At 41.7% G+C, this 23,782-nt stretch overlaps 1 protein-coding gene across 3 annotated transcripts in view; it reads right to left on the bottom strand.

Annotated features, from left to right (window-relative positions):
* Positions 1 to 23,782, bottom strand: part of rxrab (retinoid x receptor, alpha b) — a 60,542-nt gene that overhangs the window by 13,511 nt on the left and 23,249 nt on the right. For 2 of the 3 annotated variants that reach the window (XM_072665179.1, XM_072665178.1), the window contains 3 exons: positions 11,996 to 12,240; positions 2,292 to 2,442; positions 1,377 to 1,556 (listed from right to left, as the gene is read on the bottom strand). In XM_072665179.1, coding sequence (XP_072521280.1) covers positions 1,377 to 1,556; positions 2,292 to 2,442; positions 11,996 to 12,240 — 576 coding nt within the window. Of the gene's footprint in view, positions 1 to 1,376; positions 1,557 to 2,291; positions 2,443 to 11,995; positions 12,243 to 23,188; positions 23,194 to 23,782 lie in introns of those variants that run through there. The other variant, XM_072665180.1, reaches the window with a different exon arrangement.

Raw genomic sequence — 23,782 nt, forward strand, 5'->3', positions numbered from 1 at the left:
CAAGGTGGAAAAGAATGCAGTCTACCTTCGTTTTTGGAACATTTCACTCTCCTCTACTACCACTGTGTGTTAAAGGCCTTTTTTTATGGTTTCTCTTTTCCACTGTTTGTTCAACGTCTCTGTAAAGTGTCAGTTTTCGTTCACTTTTAGAAGCCCCAGGGTTTGAATGAAGACCTTGTTCTGTCTGTCCATCGAACCAAGTATCGATCTTTCTCTTAAATTCCAGTGTGTATCTCTGTGATAAACAACACAAGCCTAGATAGTCCAGCTATCATAAGATTCTAGTCTTTTCAATCACAAGCACAGCAAGCTCTAAAGAGCTGTCAAATTGAGGCAGCCTTGGTAGAGCTGCACAATAAGAGGCGAATAGCTCTGAAATTATATACTGCTGCATACTGCAATTGTGATATGCCTAACAATTTATCACTGCCGACATACACGCTTCAAAAGGTATACAAAGGAGTGATGCCATAGAAGAACCACTCTTTGTTCCCTAAAGAACCCTGTTTGTATTAGAGATTATTTCCTTTATGGAACCAAAAGTGGTTCCTCTACGGCATCCCTCAAATAACCATTTGAAGCACCTTCATGTTGTAAGAGTGCAGCAAAGTCTCTTATGTTATAACATTTAGTTTATTTTAATACCCTGTACATATTCAGTTCTTCACCCTCTAAACTGCAGGTCTCTACGAATTAACATTAGTTTCATAGACCCTAAAATAGAACCCTGAGGGACTCCAAAACCAAAGGGATTGGGATCAGGATGATCACATCACATAATTGAACTTTTATTTACATATTAGAAGCCTTTGCAATATCACTGTATCAATGCAAAGGACAATACTGCAATAACAATTAAGCCTATCGAACCAAGCTCCTCGTCAGTGATCCAGCCTCACAATTGGGATGACCCCTTTAACTGGGTTGCTATCTATGGCCGGGATTCCTGGAGAGCATAACTGGCCTTGCTCTCACTGGGTGGTTAGGATGACCCTCCATCACCTCCCTTGTTCAGCTATCCAATGATGTTGGATAGTTAGCCACAGTATGAGATATGCTTGAATGGCTTCATACGACTCAGAGGAAGTACATGCTGGCCTTTAACCTCCCAGCACTGGTTGGATCCAGTGATAGGAGGAGTTCTACGCACTGGGTTTGAACCGGGGGTCAGTAATTTGTATCAGTAATCCCCATGGTCTTTACATATCTGGTGTTTGCAACAACAGTACTAGAACCACTTTGTTAATTTGCAATTAACAAAAAAGTACACTGTTGTATTAAATAACACTAACAGACACAACAAACAATATATATTGTGCTACCATACGGTTCAGAAACTGCAGCTCTTAAAAAAAATAAGTGTTTTTTTAAGTCACCTTCTCTCTTCATGCCAGTGGCCAGGCATTTCTGGTAGCGGCAGTACTGGCAGCGGTTGCGCTGGCGTTTGTCAATTGGACAGTCCTTGTTGTCTCGGCAGGTGTAGATCAAGTCTTTCCTCACCGTTCGCTTAAAGAAGCCTTTGCAGCCCTCACAGCTGTACACCCCATAGTGTTTACCTGCAAGAGCCATTCAAGAGTCCTTTACCATTCTTTCCTACAGGAATCATGTTTAATTGGCATTATGTGATCAATAATTCAGCACCGGCAAAATCTCGCAGCTGTTAGAGTCCCGTGCTACACTCAGCAAGGTAATGCCTGGCATTACAAGTAGTGGAAGACTCTGGTAGTGGGAAAAGTCTGACTGACTATGGAACAGAAGATTAGGTGAAGTTTACCCAAGTCTGCCTTATAAAAAAATGGGCTTTCTTTTAAAAAAGCAAATAAATAAATAGATTTATATATTAAATAAATAAATAGATAGATCATATCTTTTTACAGTATTAACCATAAGTACCATTCAAGTCCCCAGCCTGTTTTGATTTGGATGTCACAAAAGTAACATATTTACATATATCTACATATATTGGGCCTATTAAGCCCAGTAAGTGTTTTAGCCTGGACTTGGTAAAGAAAAACAGCCTGCTGAATACTGAGGGATAATGAGATGTTAAAAAAGCTTGTGTAAAATGAATTATGACTGTTTGCGGTAAATAAAAACCACATGAAATTTTACAAGCAGCAAGCAAAACAAGAAAATACAGAAAAATATGGAACCTTAAAATAACTACATTAGTTACTTATGTGGTATGTCACGCTATTTCTGAATGGTTTTATCATTCACTGCCCTCAACCTCCTAAAACTTTCATTGTGTGTGTGTGTGTGTGTGTGTGTATGTATGGTGTGTGTCTCACCTGAGGAGCGGTCTCCGCAGATGGCGCAGATGTGTTTGGTGAGAGACAGTGAGGTGCCAGTTGGCTGGGCTGGAACCTTCATGACCCCGTTCAGACCCAGAGGAGGTTTAATGTCTTCTGGGCTGCTGACTGAAATCATGGGGGAGCTGAGCTGTAACACACACAAATACACCCACATACACCACAGTCACAAATCCATGTGTCAAATTCACACCTTTGTTTATGCAGTGAGGCCCAACAGAGGCCAAACACCCATTTACACTCGGGTAGAAAAATACACACTGTAATCCTCATACTGGCTCTGATCTCTAATCGCTAATGTTTGCAGAACCAAAAACAAAAGTTCAGATATCTGTGTGAGCGATTACACACCGTCCCACTCATTGATTTTTTTCCCCCCATATGAATATGCCAGTCACCGTTTACATTGTGTAAACATTTTAAGATGAATAGATCAATAGAGAGGGTCCAAAATGACTTGGAATACAATCTTATTACATTGACTTACAGCAAGGTTTTTAAAATATACCAGCTTGTCTTACAACACTGATAAGGCATTTTATGTTTTACGATGCTGACAGGATAGGATATTTGCACATTTTGCCAACACACAGGCTGCATTCATGTGTTTATTAATCTGTATGGATTTCCATGTAGTGCTTCCAAGTAGTGAATCGACTTTACCTGCTAAACTGAATGCAGTGCAATCAGAGTGAGACCAACACTGTTCATGCCCTCTTACGTTCACTGCTTCATCGTCTCTAATTTCTACATACATACTAGGTGTCCTAGAAAAGGGGATTCGCGCTAGGCTAAAAGCAAAAATTAGCTCACACTAGCCCTTACCACCTCTTATGTCCATTGTCCACTGCCTCGAAAACAAAGTGGACTAACTCAGCTGGACCAAACTGCAGCTTAACACACATTAGAAGAGAAGGAAAGGCACCTTCATTTTTTACTGGTAAGACTCAAGAAAGGCAAACCTGGGGAAGCGAGTGGGGCGATGTATTGTTTACCAATAGAAATGGTCCAAAACAAGAAGGAATACCACCCTGTTATATGAACTTATGGTGAAAAACACCCTTTACTTGTACTACTTGTGTAGAGATAAAAAAATGCACCAAGGCTGTCAGGAGCTGCGTCTCATTTCCAAAGTCTAAATACATGCACCACCACATGAAGCTAGCTGTTGAAAGTGGCTATAGCCTCCACACTCCATTCATCTCCAACGGCCCAGAGGCCCAGTCATGCATGAACACCAATGACAGATGAAGCAATGTGGGCATCTGGGAAAGGATGTCTCTCACACACACGCTGGAAACACTCAAAAGCAAAAAAAAAAAGACATTTCTTTCTGTTTCCTTTTCACAGAACTCCAAACACAGCGAACCAACAGACTCTTTTTGTTAGTTGAAAAGACCAAAACAAAGAACGAGAGCTTCTCTAGAAATGTCCTGCTGATCTGTTCTTCACCACGTGCTCCGGTTTACAGAACAATCAAAGGTAAACGTGCGGCCTCTTGAAGGTGTTAGATCTTACTGCACACCAGGCTTAACCTTTCTGAATCAGTAAACAACTAGACAACACACACACACACACTGTATCTACACTCCTTCACATGTTCACTTCATCACTTACTCACTTACTTCCCTTATTTACTTATTTACTCCCTCACTCATTTACTCTTTTACCCCCTCCCCTCATGTTGTGGTAGAGATTCTCGTACTTGCTCTCTCGTTCACTCACTGTCTCACTCACTTGCTCAATCGCTCACTCATTCCTTCCCTAACCTCCTCACTCACTTCCTCACCTACTCACTGTCTTACATGCTAGCTCACTCACTTACTCTCCCCGTCTCTCATTCACTCCCTCTCTAATTCCTTCACTCACACCTTTCGCGCACTCCCTCACCCACTCACTCTTTTACTCACTAACATGCTCCAATCTCCCCCAATCAGTCTCTTACTGACTCATTCCTTCTCTCACTTGCTCAGTCACTCGCTCATTTGTTCTCTAACCTCCTCATTCACTCACTCAACTGCTTGTTCTTTTACTCGCTAGCTTGCTCACTCACTCCTCAGATCGCTCACTCACTCCCACACTTACACACTCTCTCACTTACTCATTTACTCCCTCACTTCTTCACTCCCACACTTACACACTCTCTTACTTACTCATTTACTCCCTCACTCCTTCCCTCCCACACTTACACACTCTCTCACTAACTCATTCACTACCTTACTCACCCAGTCTTTCACTCCCACATTTCCACTCTTTTACTTACTCATTTACTCCCTCACTCCTTCACTCCCACACTTACACACTCTCTCACTTACTCATTCACTACCTTACGCACCCAGTCTTTCACTCCCACGTTTCCACTGTCTCACTTACTCATTTACTCCCTCACGCGATCACCCCTTCTTTTATACTGTCATTTGCTCATTCACCCTCTATCTCACTCCCTCAGGCTTTTACTCCCATGCTCATACATGTACTCTTACTTACTTATTCACTCCCTCACTCTTCCAGTTACTCACCCACTCTTTCACTATATTGCTTCCACATACTCTCACTGACTCAATCACTCCCTCACTCCTCCAATCACTCATTCACTCCCTTACTCACTTACTCACTCTTTCAGTCCCACACTTCCTCACTCCTCCAATCATTCATTCACTCCATCCCTCCCTCCCTCCCTCCCCCACTCTGTGGTAGGGATTCTACTGTCAGCACCTATTTGAGTTGTAATGTATGTAATACTGCACGCCCTCAAAGAGGCCATCAATGTGTTATTATAAAACACGCCTCACTTTTTCCTGAATTCCGTCCCCTGCAGGTACAGAGAGAGCAAACGCATACAAACATTTCTTCGTTCTCTTTGATGTGAGCTTAATATGGGTCCCATCAAAAAAAATCAAAGAGGATTTATTATAGAGAAAGAAATCGAACCCTTCACAATCAGCTAGATGTACAGAACTGTGGTCTAGTGGGTCTAAAAGCCCCTTATGTTTGTGTGTTGAACTGGAACTGTAAAAATATGGGTTCATGCATTTAATAAAGAAATAACAGGGTTCATGGAACCTTGCACAAAAGCACAAATACAGTACTGTATATAAAAACAGCAGTACTAGTCTGTTTACCATCCATTGGATACACACACACTTACACATACAGTGTACATACACTACGTCTCTGCTGACAATTTTAAGTAAACCTGCAACTCGGCCTGCATTCGAGTCCTCTCAGCGCCAACAGTGGGGACAGTCCGGCTTCACATTTATATGAGGGGACGAGGAGATATTAAAGAGACTTGACCTGAATTACTGTTGCTTTCCCCAAATGATGAAGATCCACATCAGCACCAAAGCCCTGTTTCAATACTGTTTTTAACAAGCCCTCTTTTATGTTGCACCAACGTTGCACCGGTGGCTGTTCACAGCAGGGTTTTAGTCAGTAAAAACACTTCCTATCAGCTAGCTTAGCCTCAGTGAGAGCTAATTAGCTAGCTGCTGTAATATGAAGCACTTTCTAAGGTCTGAACACAATGCACATAAACTTGATTACTGGCTCGACCTGGCGACAGATACAAATTTGCTAAATATTGCCTCTACCTTTTTGTGTTAGCTGGTCTGTAGACTAGTCTTTACCTGGCTAACAATGATCTAGAAGAGTAAAGTAATGCAGCTGAATCAGCAGTCATGCCAAAGCCCAGTTTAAACATACACTATATGTCCGAAAGTATTGGGACACCTGTACATTTATTGTTTCGTCTGAAATCAAGGACTTAAAAAAAAAGAGTTTATTCTGCCTCTGCTGGAGTAGCCGTCTCTACTGTCCAGGGAAGGCTTTCTACAAGATTTTGGAGCATTGCTGTGAGGATTTGATTGAATTTAGCGATTTTGCATTTAGTAGGATGATCACCACCTCACTTTATCTCAAACTATCTTAAAAGTATTGGATGGAGCACTACTATCATTTCAGAGAACACAGTCCTTCCATTGCTCCACAGCTCAATGCTGGGGGCTTTATACCCCTCTTGCCCACACCTGGCATTAGGCATGGTGCCAATAGGTTTATAATTATCTGCTCTAGAGAGTTATATTTTATTGCCAATACCTCTGTACAGGGACTAGACAATATGTGTGCATTTGTGCAAATTTTTGTCTTCAATGGATACAGCTTAAAGTAGCTCAATGCACTCATTAATTTGTGTAAATAGTACGTATTTGGGTTAAGAAATACTCACATGTAGATTTACAAGCCTATTTACTACCCTGTTATTTTGCCTCAGAATGACACATGATGTTTTTTTCTGTTATGGTAGGCACAGCCACATCAGCACAGCCTAGCGTAAGACTGTACAGCTTTTAACACTAAAAAGTCACTAATTATTCCCAGGTCTTACCCAAGAGTATTACTGTCCTCTCTAGGCCCACTCTGTGTCCAGTCGGCACGATGTATGGTTAGCTAGCTGAAGAGAAGGCAAGTCGTCTGGTTTAGTTTTTAGCCAAGCAGCTGACTGTCACGTTACTTTACTGCAATGAGCAGCTCACCATGGTTTCTGGTATAAAAGGGAATTTGTGTCAGATCGCAATGATTTCTGGGCAAGTTCTAACTTCAACTGGAGTTTGTTTAATTCAGTAGTTCACCTAATAAGCATCACCTGAGCCAGTATAGTAATGGAACGTCCCTAAGTGGCATCGGGGATTGCCCTGCGAGGAAATGACAAGGCCAAGTCAGCATGAAGATGTTAAAAACAGAACTGAAACAGGCAGCAAGACAGGCCAAGCAGCTTTCTGCTACTGTTCACTAAACGTTTAAACCTCTTTAAAGGTTTGTGATTGTCAAAACACCTAATACTGCAAATTTTACACATGTATTTATTAGTTATTAGTTTACTTTATGAACGGTTTATATTTATTGAATTATTATCTAATATGTTATGTATGTTTTTATTGTTTAAAATTAATTAATTTCTCTTTCCTAGATCTTAGACAAAAACACATGTATTTTTTTGCCATACATAAGTTTATTTTCATTGTTTTACTGTACAAAATGTATTGTGAAGCACTTTCAGCTGCGTTTTTATAAATGAAAAGTTTATGATAAATGTTCGTCACTCTCACTTTTTGACATAATGAGTCAATGTTTTACATGCCATTAACATACGTTTCTGACGATCAGATTATGTTTGGCTTTTACTTAACCTCATAAAAAGCCCAGTATAAACAAGCACAAGATTCCGAACAGATCACTCAAATCCAGATACTGTCCAGATACGAGAAGCATGTTAATGCCAGGTGTAAACAGACTTAATGTGAATCTTGCAGTTGTTCTGTACATCGTCTCAAAGTTTCAGAATGAACGGACAAATAGAAATACTCCAAAATGACTTGGACTAAAATATTTCCAACCCTTCCCTAAAAGCACCCACTTCACAGACAAGACAGTGACCGTGTATAAAAGTGTAGATTTGAATACATTTCCTAATAAATGAACTGATTCATGTGTCAAATTATGATATTGCATTCACTGCTATTAGATATTTAAAGAACCGCTATGTAATTCATCAGCCCCCACTTCTCTTATGAAAAAATAAGTACATATACTCCCCTTTCTTGCAAGCCTTCAACACATCATGCATTTTACATGAAGAGACTGTCATGTCGCAGTGGTGAATCTCGGAGAAAACAGTCCATGAGAAAGCCTTGCACATGTCTTCCTGGGGAAAAAAGCGGTGTGGTTACTGCGCCTATGAAGTGGGGCCATGTGAAAACACCAGGGTGTCTGTGACAGTTGAATGAAAACAGGTACCATTTCCAGCTACTGGACCGAGGCGCTGATGAACAAAAGTGAAGCTTTGAAGTTTTTATATTCATGTCTAATGCAGTGCTCTTTTAAAGAACCCAAAGGAACTATTATCTTAGGAACAGTAGATTTGAACAGAGCTTTCTCTGGGAACGCAGCCACTGACAGCTGGACTTATTTTAACAGGCTTAAATGCATATTACATATACTGTACACACTCACTCCGTGCCCACGGCTTTTATGAACCTCTTTTGGAGTGCCGACATCCGTCCGTCCGCTTGGAGTGGATTACGTTCTATAGTTAAACATTTAAGACATAACAGAGTGTGGTTCTATAGAATGCGATACACTCAAAGTCCCTAAACACTGTCTGTATATCGCGATATGGTCCAAATATTTCTTTAAAAGTAGTATAAACATTTATCTTTTCCCACAGATGAACAATGAAGACTGAGCAGATGCACTGGACGTTTGGTCCTCTGAGCTTGACAGCACTCTCACCACCCAAATCTTTAGAACTGCTCAGATGAAGCATCAGTGTTTTCCTCACACTACAAGCTGCCTCAAGACAATGTGCACAATAGTTTGAGTGTAAGATTACCCCTTTGAAAAGGCTTCACAGTTCCATGAATCCCATGCAAGGAGACCTAACATGTGTTTCAGCTATCTTCAGGAGGTGGAAAGACTGTGTGTGTTTTTGTACTGTGTAGGAAATTTGGAGAAAAACTGGGCTAATCGACTCTAATCTACTTGTAAGTGGTGAAAAGGTAATCAACGTGCCTACGAGGTTTAAAGGGTCCATCACTTACATATTGCTTGTATTGTAAATTTTTCCTTACTGCATTTATGTATTTTTTATAATATACCTCATTATTACACAACCATTTTCCTCTTTTTAGCCCTCAGATTAGATCAGGTGTTTCTGTTACTGTGCCTGTTATATGAGATAAATGAGCTCTCATCTGATAGGCTGCCCTTCATCGTGCCTCATGTAGAAAGCACTGAAACACATTACTGAGAACTGGGGTATGAATAGGCAGGGTGAAACTTTGGTAGGTTGAAATGTTGAATAACAAACTTACACTATATGTCCAAATATTTGTGGACACCCCTACTTTAAGTTGCACTGCTTGTGCAACACAGATGTGCAAATGCACACACACAGCATTTCTAGTTTTAACCCTCTCTGCTCTCTGGCCGTCGCAGCCATGTCTGCCATCCGCTCCGGGCACATGTGCTCACTGTACACTGTGTGTGTTTGCTTACTAGTGTGTATGTGTGTGTTCACTGTAAGGATGGGTTAAAGGTGGAGGCCAAAGTCTATCTGTGGCTAACAAATGGTGAATATGGTTGTCTTTGTCACTATAAACTGTCAATAGAATAGGACTCTCTGAATCAGATAAACATGAACCTTTTGGCACCATGCCTAATGCCAGGCACGGGCTAGAGGGGTGTAAAACTCACATGGAACTGAGCTGTGGAGCAGTGGAGCAAAGAACTGTGTTCTCTGGAATGATGGTGGGGCTCCATTCAATACTTTTGGGATAAGTTAGGGAGTTAGGGGTGAGGTGGAGTGGTAATCATCCAGCATTCTGACCTCAGTTAACACTCTTGTCGCTGGATGCAATGGAATCCTCACAGCAAGCTCCGAAATTAAATAGAAAGCCTCCTTCCCCGATCAGTAGAGACAGTTACTACAATAAAAGTAGGATAAACTCTTATTAATACCCTTGACTTCGGAAAGAACAATGAATGAGCAGGTGTCCCAATACTTTTGCCCATATAGTTTGCACAAGATAGGGTTTTTCCCTGGGTGTTAAACAGTTCCACTCTGACACACCACATGGTTGAGCTAGAGACTTTTAACAGGTCCCTCATTTCCCATCAGCCCCTGCTCTTACCAGGAGTCCAGCAGGCCTCTGCTAAGCTCTTTCAGCCAGCCAATAAAGCCCACAGTGCCCATGTGGCACTCCTAAGTACATAGGTGACACAGGCCAGTCACAGATCAAGCACTCTGATGGGGCTAATGACGGCGAAAGAGGGGTACTAGAGCTTTCACCAACCCTTCCTTCTTTTTTTTTCATTTTTTTGCTAACTATTAAATCCCAAATGGCAATATGTAGACTTTTAATGTGCAGACCCCCCTGGATTTAGTGGCCAATTTAGAGCTCTCTGAAAGGAAACCTGTGTGGTGAGCTGAAAAAAAAGCACCTCATTGTTTTCATGCCATTCTAAACGTGTTGGAGCAGCACTGCACTAATGGTTTAGTTTTCCTGTCATCCCTGGGAGGCCTCTACTTAATGAGGGAAAGGGTTTTCCGACAAAATTCTTTACGATAACTGTGTAACAAGCAGTACGTTATATGGTTAGCCTTGTTAGTCTGAAATACGATACAGTACTACGGCAGTGATAAAGCTTCTCTGTTCACATCTGGCGCGGGAGTGCGCTGATAATATTTCACTTCATCTCCAGAGCACTCTGTAGGTTGCGTAGGCTGAGTGGTAATGTGATACAAGTTCTACACAACTACATATCACTACCAGAATCAAACACATGCATCCAATCACCGCAGCAAGCAAAGCTCTAATCGCTAAAGCAAAGGTCTAGTGGAATTGCAGACAAATAAAGGCCAGAAGAGAGAGGAACGTTCTCGATCACATTTGTGAGACATTATGAAACAGTGCTTTACCCAAAAACATGAGAAACGAGCCACTGCCAGCTGACCTCGAGCCATTTGGCTGCTCGTTTATATATTACACAGAATTGAACCAAGCTGCTAGGCATGACTTATTCATTCTGCCATCGGCAAAACACTTAAACACTGCCATCCAAAATGATTCTCTTATTCCATCCAGCAGCCTCTCAATTAGACCAGCAGAAAATTACTATTCACATTAGCAGTCTATATATGTGTTTGGCTACAGAGCTATACAAAGTAAACGTTTCCTGGAAACCAAACAAAGACCATAATAATAGCATGAATAAAGTAGAATTACATCATTTGGAAACTTCAATATTTCTTGTACGACGTGTCATAAAAAAAAAGTGCTCATATTCAAAGCCCCTTCTGACACTAATCCAATAACACCACCTTTACGAACTTTACGAGCACTAGCATTTTCCACGGTTGAAATATGACACAAGAGGCCAGCTTCCAGAGCTGTGCATAATGTACAGAGACAGAGACTCTATAATGGGATGAGAGGTTCACTGATTGAAATATGAATGGAATTGCTAGTCATGCTCAACACAGGAAGTCTTTTCTTTAATAAAAAAGACAATTTCCTTGCTGGTGAAAGAAAAGAAGAAAGAACCCCCGTCTCCCTTTAAGACGCCTGATCTTGTAAGACTTGAAATCACAGCTTAATACACAGACATTGCTATAAGGACAAGTATACTGTATGTGATACCTGCACATACACTAAATAAAAGACTCTGCATGTACTGATTTAAATGAATATGATGAAAATGTACTCACTTATACCCAGCACCTGAGGAACTAAATTTAGGTGATTTATTGTAATGGGGAGAACATGTGTATCCATGTAACTGTACAATGCCCAAATTAGCAGTGAACCCTCTCCCCCTGGTGTATATGCCTGCATGTCTTATATTCTGTTGAATTAATTGTCACTCATATCTCAATATATCAATTCTGTTAAGTGCAGCTGTTTTTCAATTTTTCACTAATTGTCTGACACAAAACCAACACGATGTCAGAAGTGCAGAGTTAACCCTGGTCAAGTAGAATATAAATCAAATATAAATGAAATTTGTAACGTAACCATGTGATTATATGTAAATAAACATGCAATACAAACTGAATGTGCAGCAGAGCCACAAAAGGTCTAGTCTCCTGAAGGGGTTATAGCAACACAGCATCAGGTGCTTACCTGTGGACTGAGACTGGGTCCGAAGGCCATGCTGGTGGAGGAGGGTCCGGTCATGGAGGGGTGACCCATGGGGGAGCTGATGACAGGAAAGGGAGAGGCCAGGCCGTTGATGGGTGAGTGGAGCTGACCTGGGGTGGAGCCCATAGAGGATGGGGTGAGCAGGGACGGGTGCAGAGGGTGGGGGCCCATGGTTCGATGGCCTGTGGGAGAGCTGAGAGGTGAGGAAGTGAGCTGACCTTGCGAGTCTGAGGGAAGGAAGAGAGAGAAAGAGAGATGTAGGAAAGGTTAGAAGCAGGAAATCATGACACAACAGATCTCGTTTCTTTACTGTGCAGAGCTGTTTGAGAATATATATTATTTATATAATATTTCGGGAGGGTGTGTGCAGTTTGTGACGTGGCGTGTGTGTTTGCTGTAAGGAATGGATACCTTTTATCCACTAAACTTACATTGACATTCATGAAATATAACTGACAATTTTCATTACTTACATTTGAAAGCCTTTGGATGGAAACATAACTATACTACCAGGATAAGGACTTAACACACATCTCCTCTGATACACGCAAAGCCAGACCCCACCTCTTTTTGAACTGCCATTTAATTCAGATGAAAGCACCGGGTCCTCAGCTCCACTGCCCTAGCTAACAGAGGGCCTGTGCCGGCCAACATTGCTTGAGAGTGATGAGGGGAGAAAGCGCCATCTACCCACCTTTTAGCTCATTTCAAGTAGAGATGTCATGATACCACTTCATTTCTGATGCCAATATCAATACTGAAATCCTCTAGAACTGACTGATACAGATGCAGTATTTAAATGAGCTGTTTGTAAATTAAGCACTTTACTTACAATAAGCATTAAAAAGCAGACTATCATGATCCGACTACACAAAGGCTAGATACTCAGTTTATTATATACAATATCTCTTTTTAACCAGCATTTTTAGTTTTTTTTCATATCAGCCCTATACTGATACCTGGTGGGATCTGTATTTAAGCACAGGGAAGCCTACTCAAAATCAATGCCTATGTTTATTGATTTAAATGATGATACACAAATGAAGTGGCAAGTAATGAAGCTGGAAATTACAAGGAATATTATTTATTTTTTTAAAAAGTTGAAGAAAAGTCTTTTGTACATGTTTTTTTAAGCTGAAAACTGCAGTGAAAAGCTTATCTTAGGGCTGTGTGTATGTGTGTGTGTAAATTTGTGTGAGCCCATCTGTCATTATACATGCACAGCTGTACTGTACAGAGCATGGTCCTATTGATTTTTTGCTATTTGATAACGGTGTGGACTTCAGACAGAACATGATTTTTGTACTGCGTTATGAAACCATACAGCTCCTTCTGTGGCTTTCAATGCAAAAGCAGCGCATTGACAGATAAGGTGCTGACTCCTCAACCAGCACATTTCTCCAGCTGCTCGTTACGAAGAAGGAAAAGGAACCGAATTAGGAAAACACGTTAACTCTTCTCATATGCCAACAAAGGGCAGGGTAATGCACAAACATTGCTTTGAAAGGACGAGGTCAATGTCCAGATGGTATAGCTTCATAATAGCTGTCCCCTCCCCTTATTGTTATATTGTTGGGGAGGAAAAACATTAGCATACAGTGTGTGATGTGGATGGATTGCAACATTCGGCTGAGTGATACAGCCAAGTTGTGAAAACCAGATCAACCACGATAACATGCTACATGTTGTTAATCTGGCTTCTTTGTACTGTTTCTGAAAAACTGCATCGTGGTCTAGTGTATAATTAACAGTACATTAGTTAGTATTAGTACTGTAACTGGACACTACTCACATCACAACACCACAGTATATATAAGCATATGCAGAGACATCTGAGGTATGAAACACAGTTAGGGCCTGCACACATTGTTACTTTATACACTATTAATGTCAGGCTGGACTGCTGCCAGGAGCAGTTCCTGCCAACTGAAAAAGCCCCGCCGACTGTCCTCCAGCCTTTCTGTGAGAAAGTGTGCGAGTATGCACAGCATGTTTGAGCACTGCACCACACACACACACACACATAGTTAAACTGCAGCAACATGCCAAAAGTATTTTTCAAGCAGTGAGGTTTCAAAAATATTTGACAGCTGAACCAATTTGCCATTCACCAACATACCATTTACCATTATAACATCTCAAACTCCTAGGAACTCCACCAGTTTGCATTGCTTTGCATGTAGTTACCGATTACTGATCCTTAGGGTGTAATAAAAGTCATGGAGCATAAGAGTAGGGTTGGGTGGTATTAACTTTTTTCCATACTGGTTTACTGTCCAAAATAATACCATGGTATACGGCTGTTTAAGTGGCTTCCGTACAAGCTCAACCTGCCTCATTTTAAAACTGAAAAATGACCAAATGCAATGTTTAGTTTGTCCACAGGGTGATGAGGTGAACACGGTGCAGCTTTAAATGAATCATTCAATTAATGCTAAACCATCAAGTTGACAGTTACAGGTGTTAAACTGCTCTGAATCAGAAGCTGGTTAGAATTAGTTAGTTAGCAGCATAACAGTCTGCTCCCTACAAAACAAATTCAAGTCTGGCTGAAAGAAAACACCCTTATAAATGTTTAGAAGAGAATGATTTGAGCGGCTGGTGACAAATGATCGAGTTACTTCTGTTGAAAGGACAGAAAGCTGAATATGAAGGTTTTTTTCTCCATGGTTTTGGATCCTCAGCCCACTCGCTAAGCTAGCTAATATCAGTGCACATTTCTGCTCTGTTTTCCAATCACTTTAATAAAATTCAAAAATACGTAAGCTCCCGTCTTAGAGTGGCCTTGAAACTTTATTCTTGCAAAAAATCACATCTGAAATCATTGTTAACAACGTTGTAATCTTGTGTGCGGAAATGCACACTACGCGGAAGTGGCTGATATGAGGGACCACCATTGTTAGGCCGAGTATAAAGACAGTTTGTCTAAAGTTAACTGCTGAGCTGGAGTGTGGGGATCGTTGTGTCAGTAAAATATCCTCTAGGTGGGACGCAGCTGTATCTCAGCTCCAAAGTGCGCAATGGAGAGAAAGCCGAATTCATCGGTAGGTTTGACATCGCTTATTTGATGATTGCCAACCAGAGGACCATCAAGCAAGCGATGTCAATGCTTCCACCCAACTCAGAAAGGGGCGAAGCGACAAGGCCCAGTCGGATTTCCCATCTTATGTGCACTCTCCATCCAGTGCCTTTGTAATGACTTTGAGTGTCAGGTACCAGACCACACTAAAGCTTGTGTGGCTGAATGCAATCAAATCCTCACAGCAGTGTTCCAAAATTGAGTGTAAAGCCTTCCCAGATGAGAATGAGCTGTTACTACAACAATGGAGGACCAAACTCCCCAATTAATACCCTTGATTCCTTAAGAACTGTCAGACAAGGAGGTTTCTACAAACCTTTGGACATTTTATACCACTTTCTAATACCCCTTTTGCAACCTATTCATGTTCATTTTTTGATTATGTTGTTTACGCTCACTTTTGGCCTGTAGTGCACACACACACAGACGCCGCAGTGATGTTTCGGCAGCTTGTCTAAGAGGCCGCACAGTTGCAGGCTGTGTATGATGTGTGTTTCTCCCCCTTGCACGCATCGTGTCCTGACTGTGAGCTTATAGACCTCGAAGCTGTCAGCACTAGTCCAACAGTGTGGAAAGTTTTTAAACTCTCAGACTAGCGCAGATCTCTGCGAGCCTGCTCTTGGCATCGGCCCACTGCTGGCCCCCAGCCAAGTCTTTACTTCGCTCCAGGCATTACAAGTCTTGCGGATACAGGTAGCTCCACACAAGAGTGTGCATTCACACAGATGGTGAATGTAAACAGTCGCCGTCACACAGCTCTGGAGCTCTTCTATATCGTAAACAAGGCATGGAGGAGCTCATTAGCCTCCACACACTCCATATAAAGAGAGCGGCCTCGTTCAAGTGCTACATTTCCGTGAACTGATGTGTTAACAAACATAAGGAATAGGCAGGGCTATATGCTGAAATGTCCTTGTAGAACACTTCACGAGTGCATGTGACATAAAGAGGACAAATTTAGACCAGCTGACCTATCAAAGCAGAACGTCTGCTGCCCAAAAATGTGTTTAGTTTAGGTTTGCAGTGAATTTTGACATACAGCAGGTTTGGGGTTGTTTTTGAAGGAGGTTTTTTTGTAAAGTAGGTATCTGTGTCCCTCTCTCGCACACCTTCTCTTCCTGGCTGTCTCTCTTTCTCATGCACCTCTCTTTCTGGCTGTCTCTCTCTCCCGTGTACTTTCTCCTCCTAGCTGTCTCTCTCTTGCATGCACTCTCTTCTTAGTGGTCATCCTCTCACGCTTAACACCTTTTCTTTTCGGCTGTCTTGCACTTGCATGCACTACTCCTTTTTTTTCCTGGTTGTCTCTCTCTCGCATGCACTTTCTCCTCCTGGCTGTACTCTCTCTGCTTCTCAGTATCCCTGTCACAGACTTTCTCATGTTAGCTGTCTCTCTCTCTCTCTCACGTGTATTGTCTCTTCCTAGCTGTCTCTCTGGTATAGGCTATTTCTTCCTAGCTTGTCTCTTTCTTATACACTTTCTCTTCCTAGCTGTCTCTCTCTAGCTGTCTCTCTCTTACACGCTTTCTCTTCCTAGCTGTCTCTCTCTAGCTGTCTCTCTCTTACACGCTTTCTCTTCCTAGCTGTCTCTCTCTTATACACTTTCTCTTTCTAGCTGTCTCTCTATTACTCGCTTTCTCTTCCTAGCTGTCTCTCTCTTATACACTCTCTTTCTAGCTGTCTCTCTATTACTCCCTTTCTCTTCCTAGCTGTCTCTCTATTACTCGCTTTCTCTTTCTAGCTGTCTCTCTATTACTCGCTTTCTCTTCCTAGCTGTCTCTCTCTTACACGCTTTCTCTTCCTAGCTGTCTCTCTCTTACACGCTTTCTCTTCCTAGCTGTCTCTCTCTTATACACTTTCTCTTTCTAGCTGTCTCTCTATTACTCGCTTGCTCTTTCTAGCTGTCTCTCTATTACTCGCTTTCTCTTTCTAGCTGTCTCTCTCTTACACACTTTTTCTTCCTATCTGTCTCTCTCCTACACTTTCTCTTCCTAGCTGTCTCTCTCTTATACACTTTCTCTTTCTAGCTGTCTCTCTCTTACTCGCTTTCTCTTCCTAGCTGTCTCTCTATTACTCGCTTGCTCTTTCTAGCTGTCTCTCTATTACTCGCTTTCTCTTTCTAGCTGTCTCTCTCTTACACACTTTTTCTTCCTATCTGTCTCTCTCCTACACTTTCTCTTCCTAGCTGTCTCTCTCTTATACACTTTCTCTTTCTAGCTGTCTCTCTATTACTCGCTTGCTCTTTCTAGCTGTCTCTCTATTACTCGCTTTCTCTTCCTAGCTGTCTCTCTCTTATACACTTTCTCTTTCTAGCTGTCTCTCTATTACTCGCTTGCTCTTTCTAGCTGTCTCTCTATTACTCGCTTTCTCTTTCTAGCTGTCTCTCTCTTACACACTTTTCTTCCTATCTGTCTCTCTCCTACACTTTCTCTTCCTAGCTGTCTCTCTATTACTCGCTTGCTCTTTCTAGCTGTCTCTCTATTACTCGCTTTCTCTTTCTAGCTGTCTCTCTCTTACACACTTTTTCTTCCTATCTGTCTCTCTCCTACACTTTTTCTTTCTAGCTGTCCTTCTCTTGTACACTTTCTCTTCCTCACAGTCTCTCTCTCTCTCCATTCTCCTTTAAATGACCACATTTCCACAGTCCCCACGTTTTATAGCCCACACCCTCCTTCATGAACCAGCAAACAAACTCTCCTCCATAAAGCAGCAAACAATTAAGGCTGTACAGAAACTCTATTCGCCCCCGCGAGGCCGCTGAGCTCCCCAGAGAGCTTCCTTATCCACAGTACTCATTACCATAATGTCGCTCATCAAAACAAAGATTTAAAGCACTCCGATAACTGCTGCTCCAATTAGCTTAACAGTATACATAACACATCAGCCCTGTCTGCAGTTAACCAGGAGAGGGTAAGCATCAATAAAGTGAAAATGAGATATGAAATATGGCCAATAGAACTGTTTACCTAATCACCCACAAACCCCTACTGAACTGTAAATAGAGGGTAAACGCACACAAGCACGTATCTCCACTCCATACATAAATTACATTACTGCTTAAGACGGTCAGTACAAGCTACAGGAGCATGACAAGAGAGGCTTTCTTTGAGTTTAGATGTAGCAGACAGTTCTGGAGAATGTGAGATAAGAAAGAGAAGACCTCACAGACATGTAATTTCCATACTGGCCAATCATAATCTTCAGAGACTCTGCATAGTACAATACATCATACACTCCTAAAAATTAAGCTGCTACCATAAAGAACCAGTTGTGTAATAGATATATTGTATTGAATTGCATTGAATGTGAAGAAACCTGAAACTGGAAGATTGTTTAAGGTTCTTCACACATCTCTATTACAAACATGGTTCTTACCAACAGTGGTTTTGACTGACCTGATAGTTCAGGCTTATTACAGTGTTACTACAGTAATCTAGCCTAGAAAAGCCTGGCTGGTTTCTATTTTAGGAACATTTTATTTTTGCATTGGTATTCAACCATATTTTGGTATTTTCGCATTGGTAATTAACCATATGCTACAGATGCAGGAAGATCTGAGGTACAGATCCCTCTGATTAACCAACATTAAAGATAGCATTTTCATCCTTATTAAAATGGCTTCAGCAACAAACACACACATACACACACCTGGTTATACTGTAATGTGCTCTATTATAATACATTATGTATAGACTGTGTTAAATATGGAGGAGGGAAACGAGTCCCTCCAGCTGAGGGTTTCTTAGATCCACTCGACAGTTTGTGTTCTTAACTAATCATGAGCAGGTGATGTTAGGCTAATGAGCTTTTGGTTGAATAACGGAGATCATTAGCAGCAATAGCTACTCATCATTCTTGAAGCTGAGGTTTTCAGCATAAGAAGTTTTCTACCGTGTAGAAGAAACGTATCTAACCGTATCTCTCTATGCACAAATCAGCTGTAAGTGGGGTCATGCTATATTGTCCATTTGTAGTATACATCACATGGTCAAAAGTATTGGGACACCTACTTATTCACTGTTTCTTCTGAAATCAATTACTGAAAAGAGTTTTTCCTGCTTTGTTGGAGTAACTGTCTCTGCTGTCCAGAAAAGGCTTTGCTGTGAGGATCAGATGTGAAGATCTGACCCCATTATCTCCTCCCTTTAACTCAGTCTTATCTATCAGTCCTATCTCCACTTATTAGACGGGGGTCTGGCCTTCTACCACAAAGCAGAAGCCACCCACACTCCAGTCCAAAGTCCTCCTGCCTCTCCTACAGTCTCCTCCCATATTATCATTTGCTTATACCAATAATAGACAGTTTTACACTTTCAGTTTTAAACGAGGACACGCAGTATCATTAATGTGAAGCATCAAAAGCTACAGTATTTGGAGTACTAATAGCGCCCATAGCGGAGAATGTTCAGCCTGCTAAATGTGTGAGTGGGTGAGTGAGTGAGCAAAGTCTGCTTCACATAAAAAATGTTCTTTTTTTTACCTTGATATTGGCTTTTGTTTTTCCTTGTTTTTCCTACAAATCAGGACGTTTGTGAAGACGCTCACACACACACACACACACACACACACACACACTGAGACAATGCCTCCACACTGGTTTGGGATCCATCTTTCGTTATCAGGTCCTGGAGGCTACGAGGCTGAGTAATGAGAAGGGACACCCGTTCAGCACTGCACATATTATGTACGCGCGCACACACACACACACACACACACAGTGCAGACAAAACACTGGAGTTTCTACCATCCCACCCACTGAGATCTAATTACGCCGCCAATTAGGTCACAAGACAGCTCTCTCACTCGCATTCTCCCTGAACGCTTCCACACACACACACATACAGGCCTGCTAGCACACAGACCCAACCACATTTGGAGAAATTAAATTTTGTGTTGTGGTGAGGTTATACAAACTGAGGTCTAACACACAACTCATCTTCTTTATGAATCCACATCAGACATCAAAGAAACCCCCCTTTGTGATCTTAACCCTGCGGGAAAAATCTGATTCCATCAAAGGGGGCAGTTCTTCAGCTGCTGCACTCCGGCCGATTGAGTATCAGGCCAGGATGTCCCTGAAGTCAAGAGACACTAACCCATCCAGAGTTAATCTCCACCCAAGCACCAAATCCACTTAATCCACGGCGCTCTGCAATTATATCACTGCAGATTATCCTGATAAGATTACTTTGATATAAAGTCCAGATGAACTGGACAAACAATTTTCGCAGAGCGATGCTTTGTTCATCACAATGTGTGACAGCACAGCAGCATTCCCGTTTTTGTCTTTGGTTTGCTACCACAGGAATCCACTGAATCCATGTGAGAATAATCCTCAATTCCACCATGACTAGAGATTTTGTACACCGAAATCGAGAAGAGTTCCCTTCATGAAAAAAACAACATCTGGAGCGGAGAGAAAGCTTAAACTGCATTAGCATGAATGGTCTGTGAAGATATGCTTGGAACAAGCCATAGTGGATCAGTCTCTGTGCTGCTGGCAGATTTTATAAGCGGTGACACCACAAGACCATCAGAAGAAGTCGATGTGCAAATGTGTCGCAGGTCATGTTAAGTCTAGACAGCCTAAGACCAGTTCCTCTGCATATCCTTGCATGACCCACTTCAACCACCACAAGTCATAAACTATCAGCATGCACCTGTTGTGCTGAGATCTCTATTTCTGTAGGCAGTCAGTCAAAGCATCCACAAGGCTCGTATTAATGGGATGTCAGGAGTCACTGTTATTTCTGCGGTAGGGAGCACACATTCTCTACATGTTACCATGTCATAAAGTGTCCATCAGGGGCGTAAGACCAGAAAGCACTCAAAAAGATCACATAGCAACTAGTATCACTAACAAGGATTATGCCTAGTCAGGACTTCACAGCATTATGAATGGAGATTCTGCGTTAAAAACAATATGTAGAGTTTTCCTCCCCTCAGTTTTGGAAATATTAGAATTTGTTTGTCAATTGTTTTACTTATTCCTTTTATCCCGATTTGGTACTGCCAATTAACCCACCAGTTTATACCTCCCCCTAGCACTAGCAATGCTCCCGACACTAGGCGCGCAAGGATTCATGCAAGATCCAGATACATAGGACTGCCACAGATGCAGCATCGTGGGGCAGCTACACGCTCGGTGGCCGACCAACATTGCTATAGGAGTGATCTACCCACCCAAAGAGAGCATGGCAAATTGTGCTCCCCCAGACTCTGGCCGCTAATGGCAAAGCAGCACGTCCCGGGATTCACAATTCACAACTCCTGTGCAAAAGTGCCAGAACATTAAACCCCCCTATGTACTCCCTATGTAATGTACTATGCAAGCCACAAAATCCTAAATTCACAGATTCTAAATCTAAACAGAGCATTAATAATATATCTGTAATAGAATTTACATTTATTCATATGTGGAAATCTGGACTCCAGTGCAGTCTGTGTGTAAAGGTTGTAGCTTTATGATTTACATAGATCACTATATAGGGATTAAGGAGGTATCTGAGATTCAGCCAGAAACATGCATGCCATCAGCTTTTTCGTAAAGCTCTGTTTTCCTCATCTCCTAGAATTTACAAAAGAGAGCAAAAGAGAACCAATGTCCAGCTTTCAGTTATCAAAAACTGCATTTTTGTGTGGACAGGAGGCCAAAACGCATGCAAATACCTCTTTTTTAATATAAATATAGCTCTGGATCTGAGTGGCTCATTAGATTAGGAGCAAAGGACTCAAACAGATGAGTAGCTTTATACAACAATAAAAAGCATTTCCACTACATATAACATTATTGCCACCGCTTCTTTACACTTTTATGAAATGTGTGGGCTTGCCACTGCTGCTGAAAAAAATCCTAGTGGAAACACTCGTAAGACACCTGTATGCTGTGGCCTGTGCTATCTGACACCACTCGCTGAGAGGTGAACAGATAGCGATAGACTCTGGAGATACACAGACAAACGAGGCAGGAGTGTCTGCACTGGACCCTTCAATTTATAAGAAAAAAGTTGGGCACGGTGGTAGCGTTGTGCTCTGGGGCTGTTTTGCAGCAAGTGAATTTGGGACCATTACAAATTTTATAGTAAAATGAAGAAGGAACACTATATCAGAATTCCTCAGCAACTTGGACGCAACTGGGTTTTCCAACAGGACAATGACCCCAAACATGCATCAAAGGTGGTTGTGAAATGGATAAAGCATTAAGCTTTCGGAATGGTCTTCATAAAGTCCTGATCTCAACCCTAAGCAAAATATGTGGACTAGATGTAAAAGTCAGGTCCAAACTTCCAAGCATTCAGGTTTCACACTAAATAGCCACAAGAGCATTGAAGGGGTCAGAAACCAATGTTGAATGATCCATTCTGGATCACAAATGCCACTTATATTACTCCAGGGAACTTTAAACCTTTAAGTTTAAACCCTTCTATCGTATGCTTGGCATAAGGCATCCCAGTGCATCCCATTCTTTTGGAAATGCTTTTCTATGAAGATTGCACATGTGTGTTTTGGGTGTACTTAAAAGTCACGGAATTGACTGAATTAGAAGGGGTGTCTGGATACTTTTGGATAAACAGTGTATTTCTTTTAATATTCCAGTGCGTTCTATATGGGGATATGCCACAAAGCTGCTGAATGTGTTCTACTGTTCTGTAGTGTCATGATTCAATGTGATCCCTCCAGAGCTGCTAGGACCAACAAGTCTGAGAGAAATTAGCCAGTGAGCTGAAAGAGACGTAGAGAACTTTCTGGAATGATGAGTCATCGAGAGCTGAGCAAATACAGGCATGCATATGCATGGCTGGCCCTAGGAAACAAGCAGGGGGGGAGCGTTAATATGGCTGTTTTGGCCATTGCAGTCATTCCTACGACATCGTTGTACAAAGGACACGGACAAAAACACAAGAGGCTACAGCTTCAGGAGAATTAATATAGGAAAAAAAATAGATCCTCAAAATATCAAAATGTATAATCAAGCCATAAATATGATTTGACATCAGCTAGAGATTAAAAGCTGGGATTTGTCCTGGACAGTTTGACAGTGGCCCGTCATCTGCAGACCCCTCTTTATCCTCTCTGTCTCCCTGCTTTATACCGGAACAGTGGATATCCTGACATGCTTTCTGTGTGGATCCCTGCGGTGAGATTGCAGGCTGCCCCATTTTTAGAGCACTAGCACATACATACACACACACATATTCAGGGGGAGGGATACAGGGAGAGAGAGAGACACAAACATGCGTTGGCACCATTGGTGGACGGGCTAGAAGGCTGTCTCAGTGCTTCAATAATACAAGTCTGATCAGCAGAACTCAGCAGCAGAACAGTAAACAACGTGTTTTGTCATCCTCCTCAGATGTTAGACATGTAACTATTCCATCATACCGGACAACTGAATGTTAGGAAGACTAATCTACCAAAGGTTTCATTCGTTGTACTTTCATACATAATAAAGTTATGCGATTTAAGTTATACACGTTATATCAGTTATAACAACCACCTGCCGAAGGTCCAACAGATTGGACCATTCTAGGAATGGACTCTGAAGGTGCACTGTGGTATCTGGAACACCCCACAAGACCTGCCAGATGTTTTGGAGATGATCTGACCAAGTAATCTAGCCACCACAATCCTTGTGAAAGTAATTTTGAAGCATTTCTATTTGTACATTCATCATTATTTAAATGCCAGATTTA

This window comes from Salminus brasiliensis, chromosome 20 (genome assembly GCF_030463535.1).
Source record: "Salminus brasiliensis chromosome 20, fSalBra1.hap2, whole genome shotgun sequence".
Taxonomy (NCBI): Eukaryota; Metazoa; Chordata; class Actinopteri; order Characiformes; family Bryconidae; genus Salminus; species Salminus brasiliensis.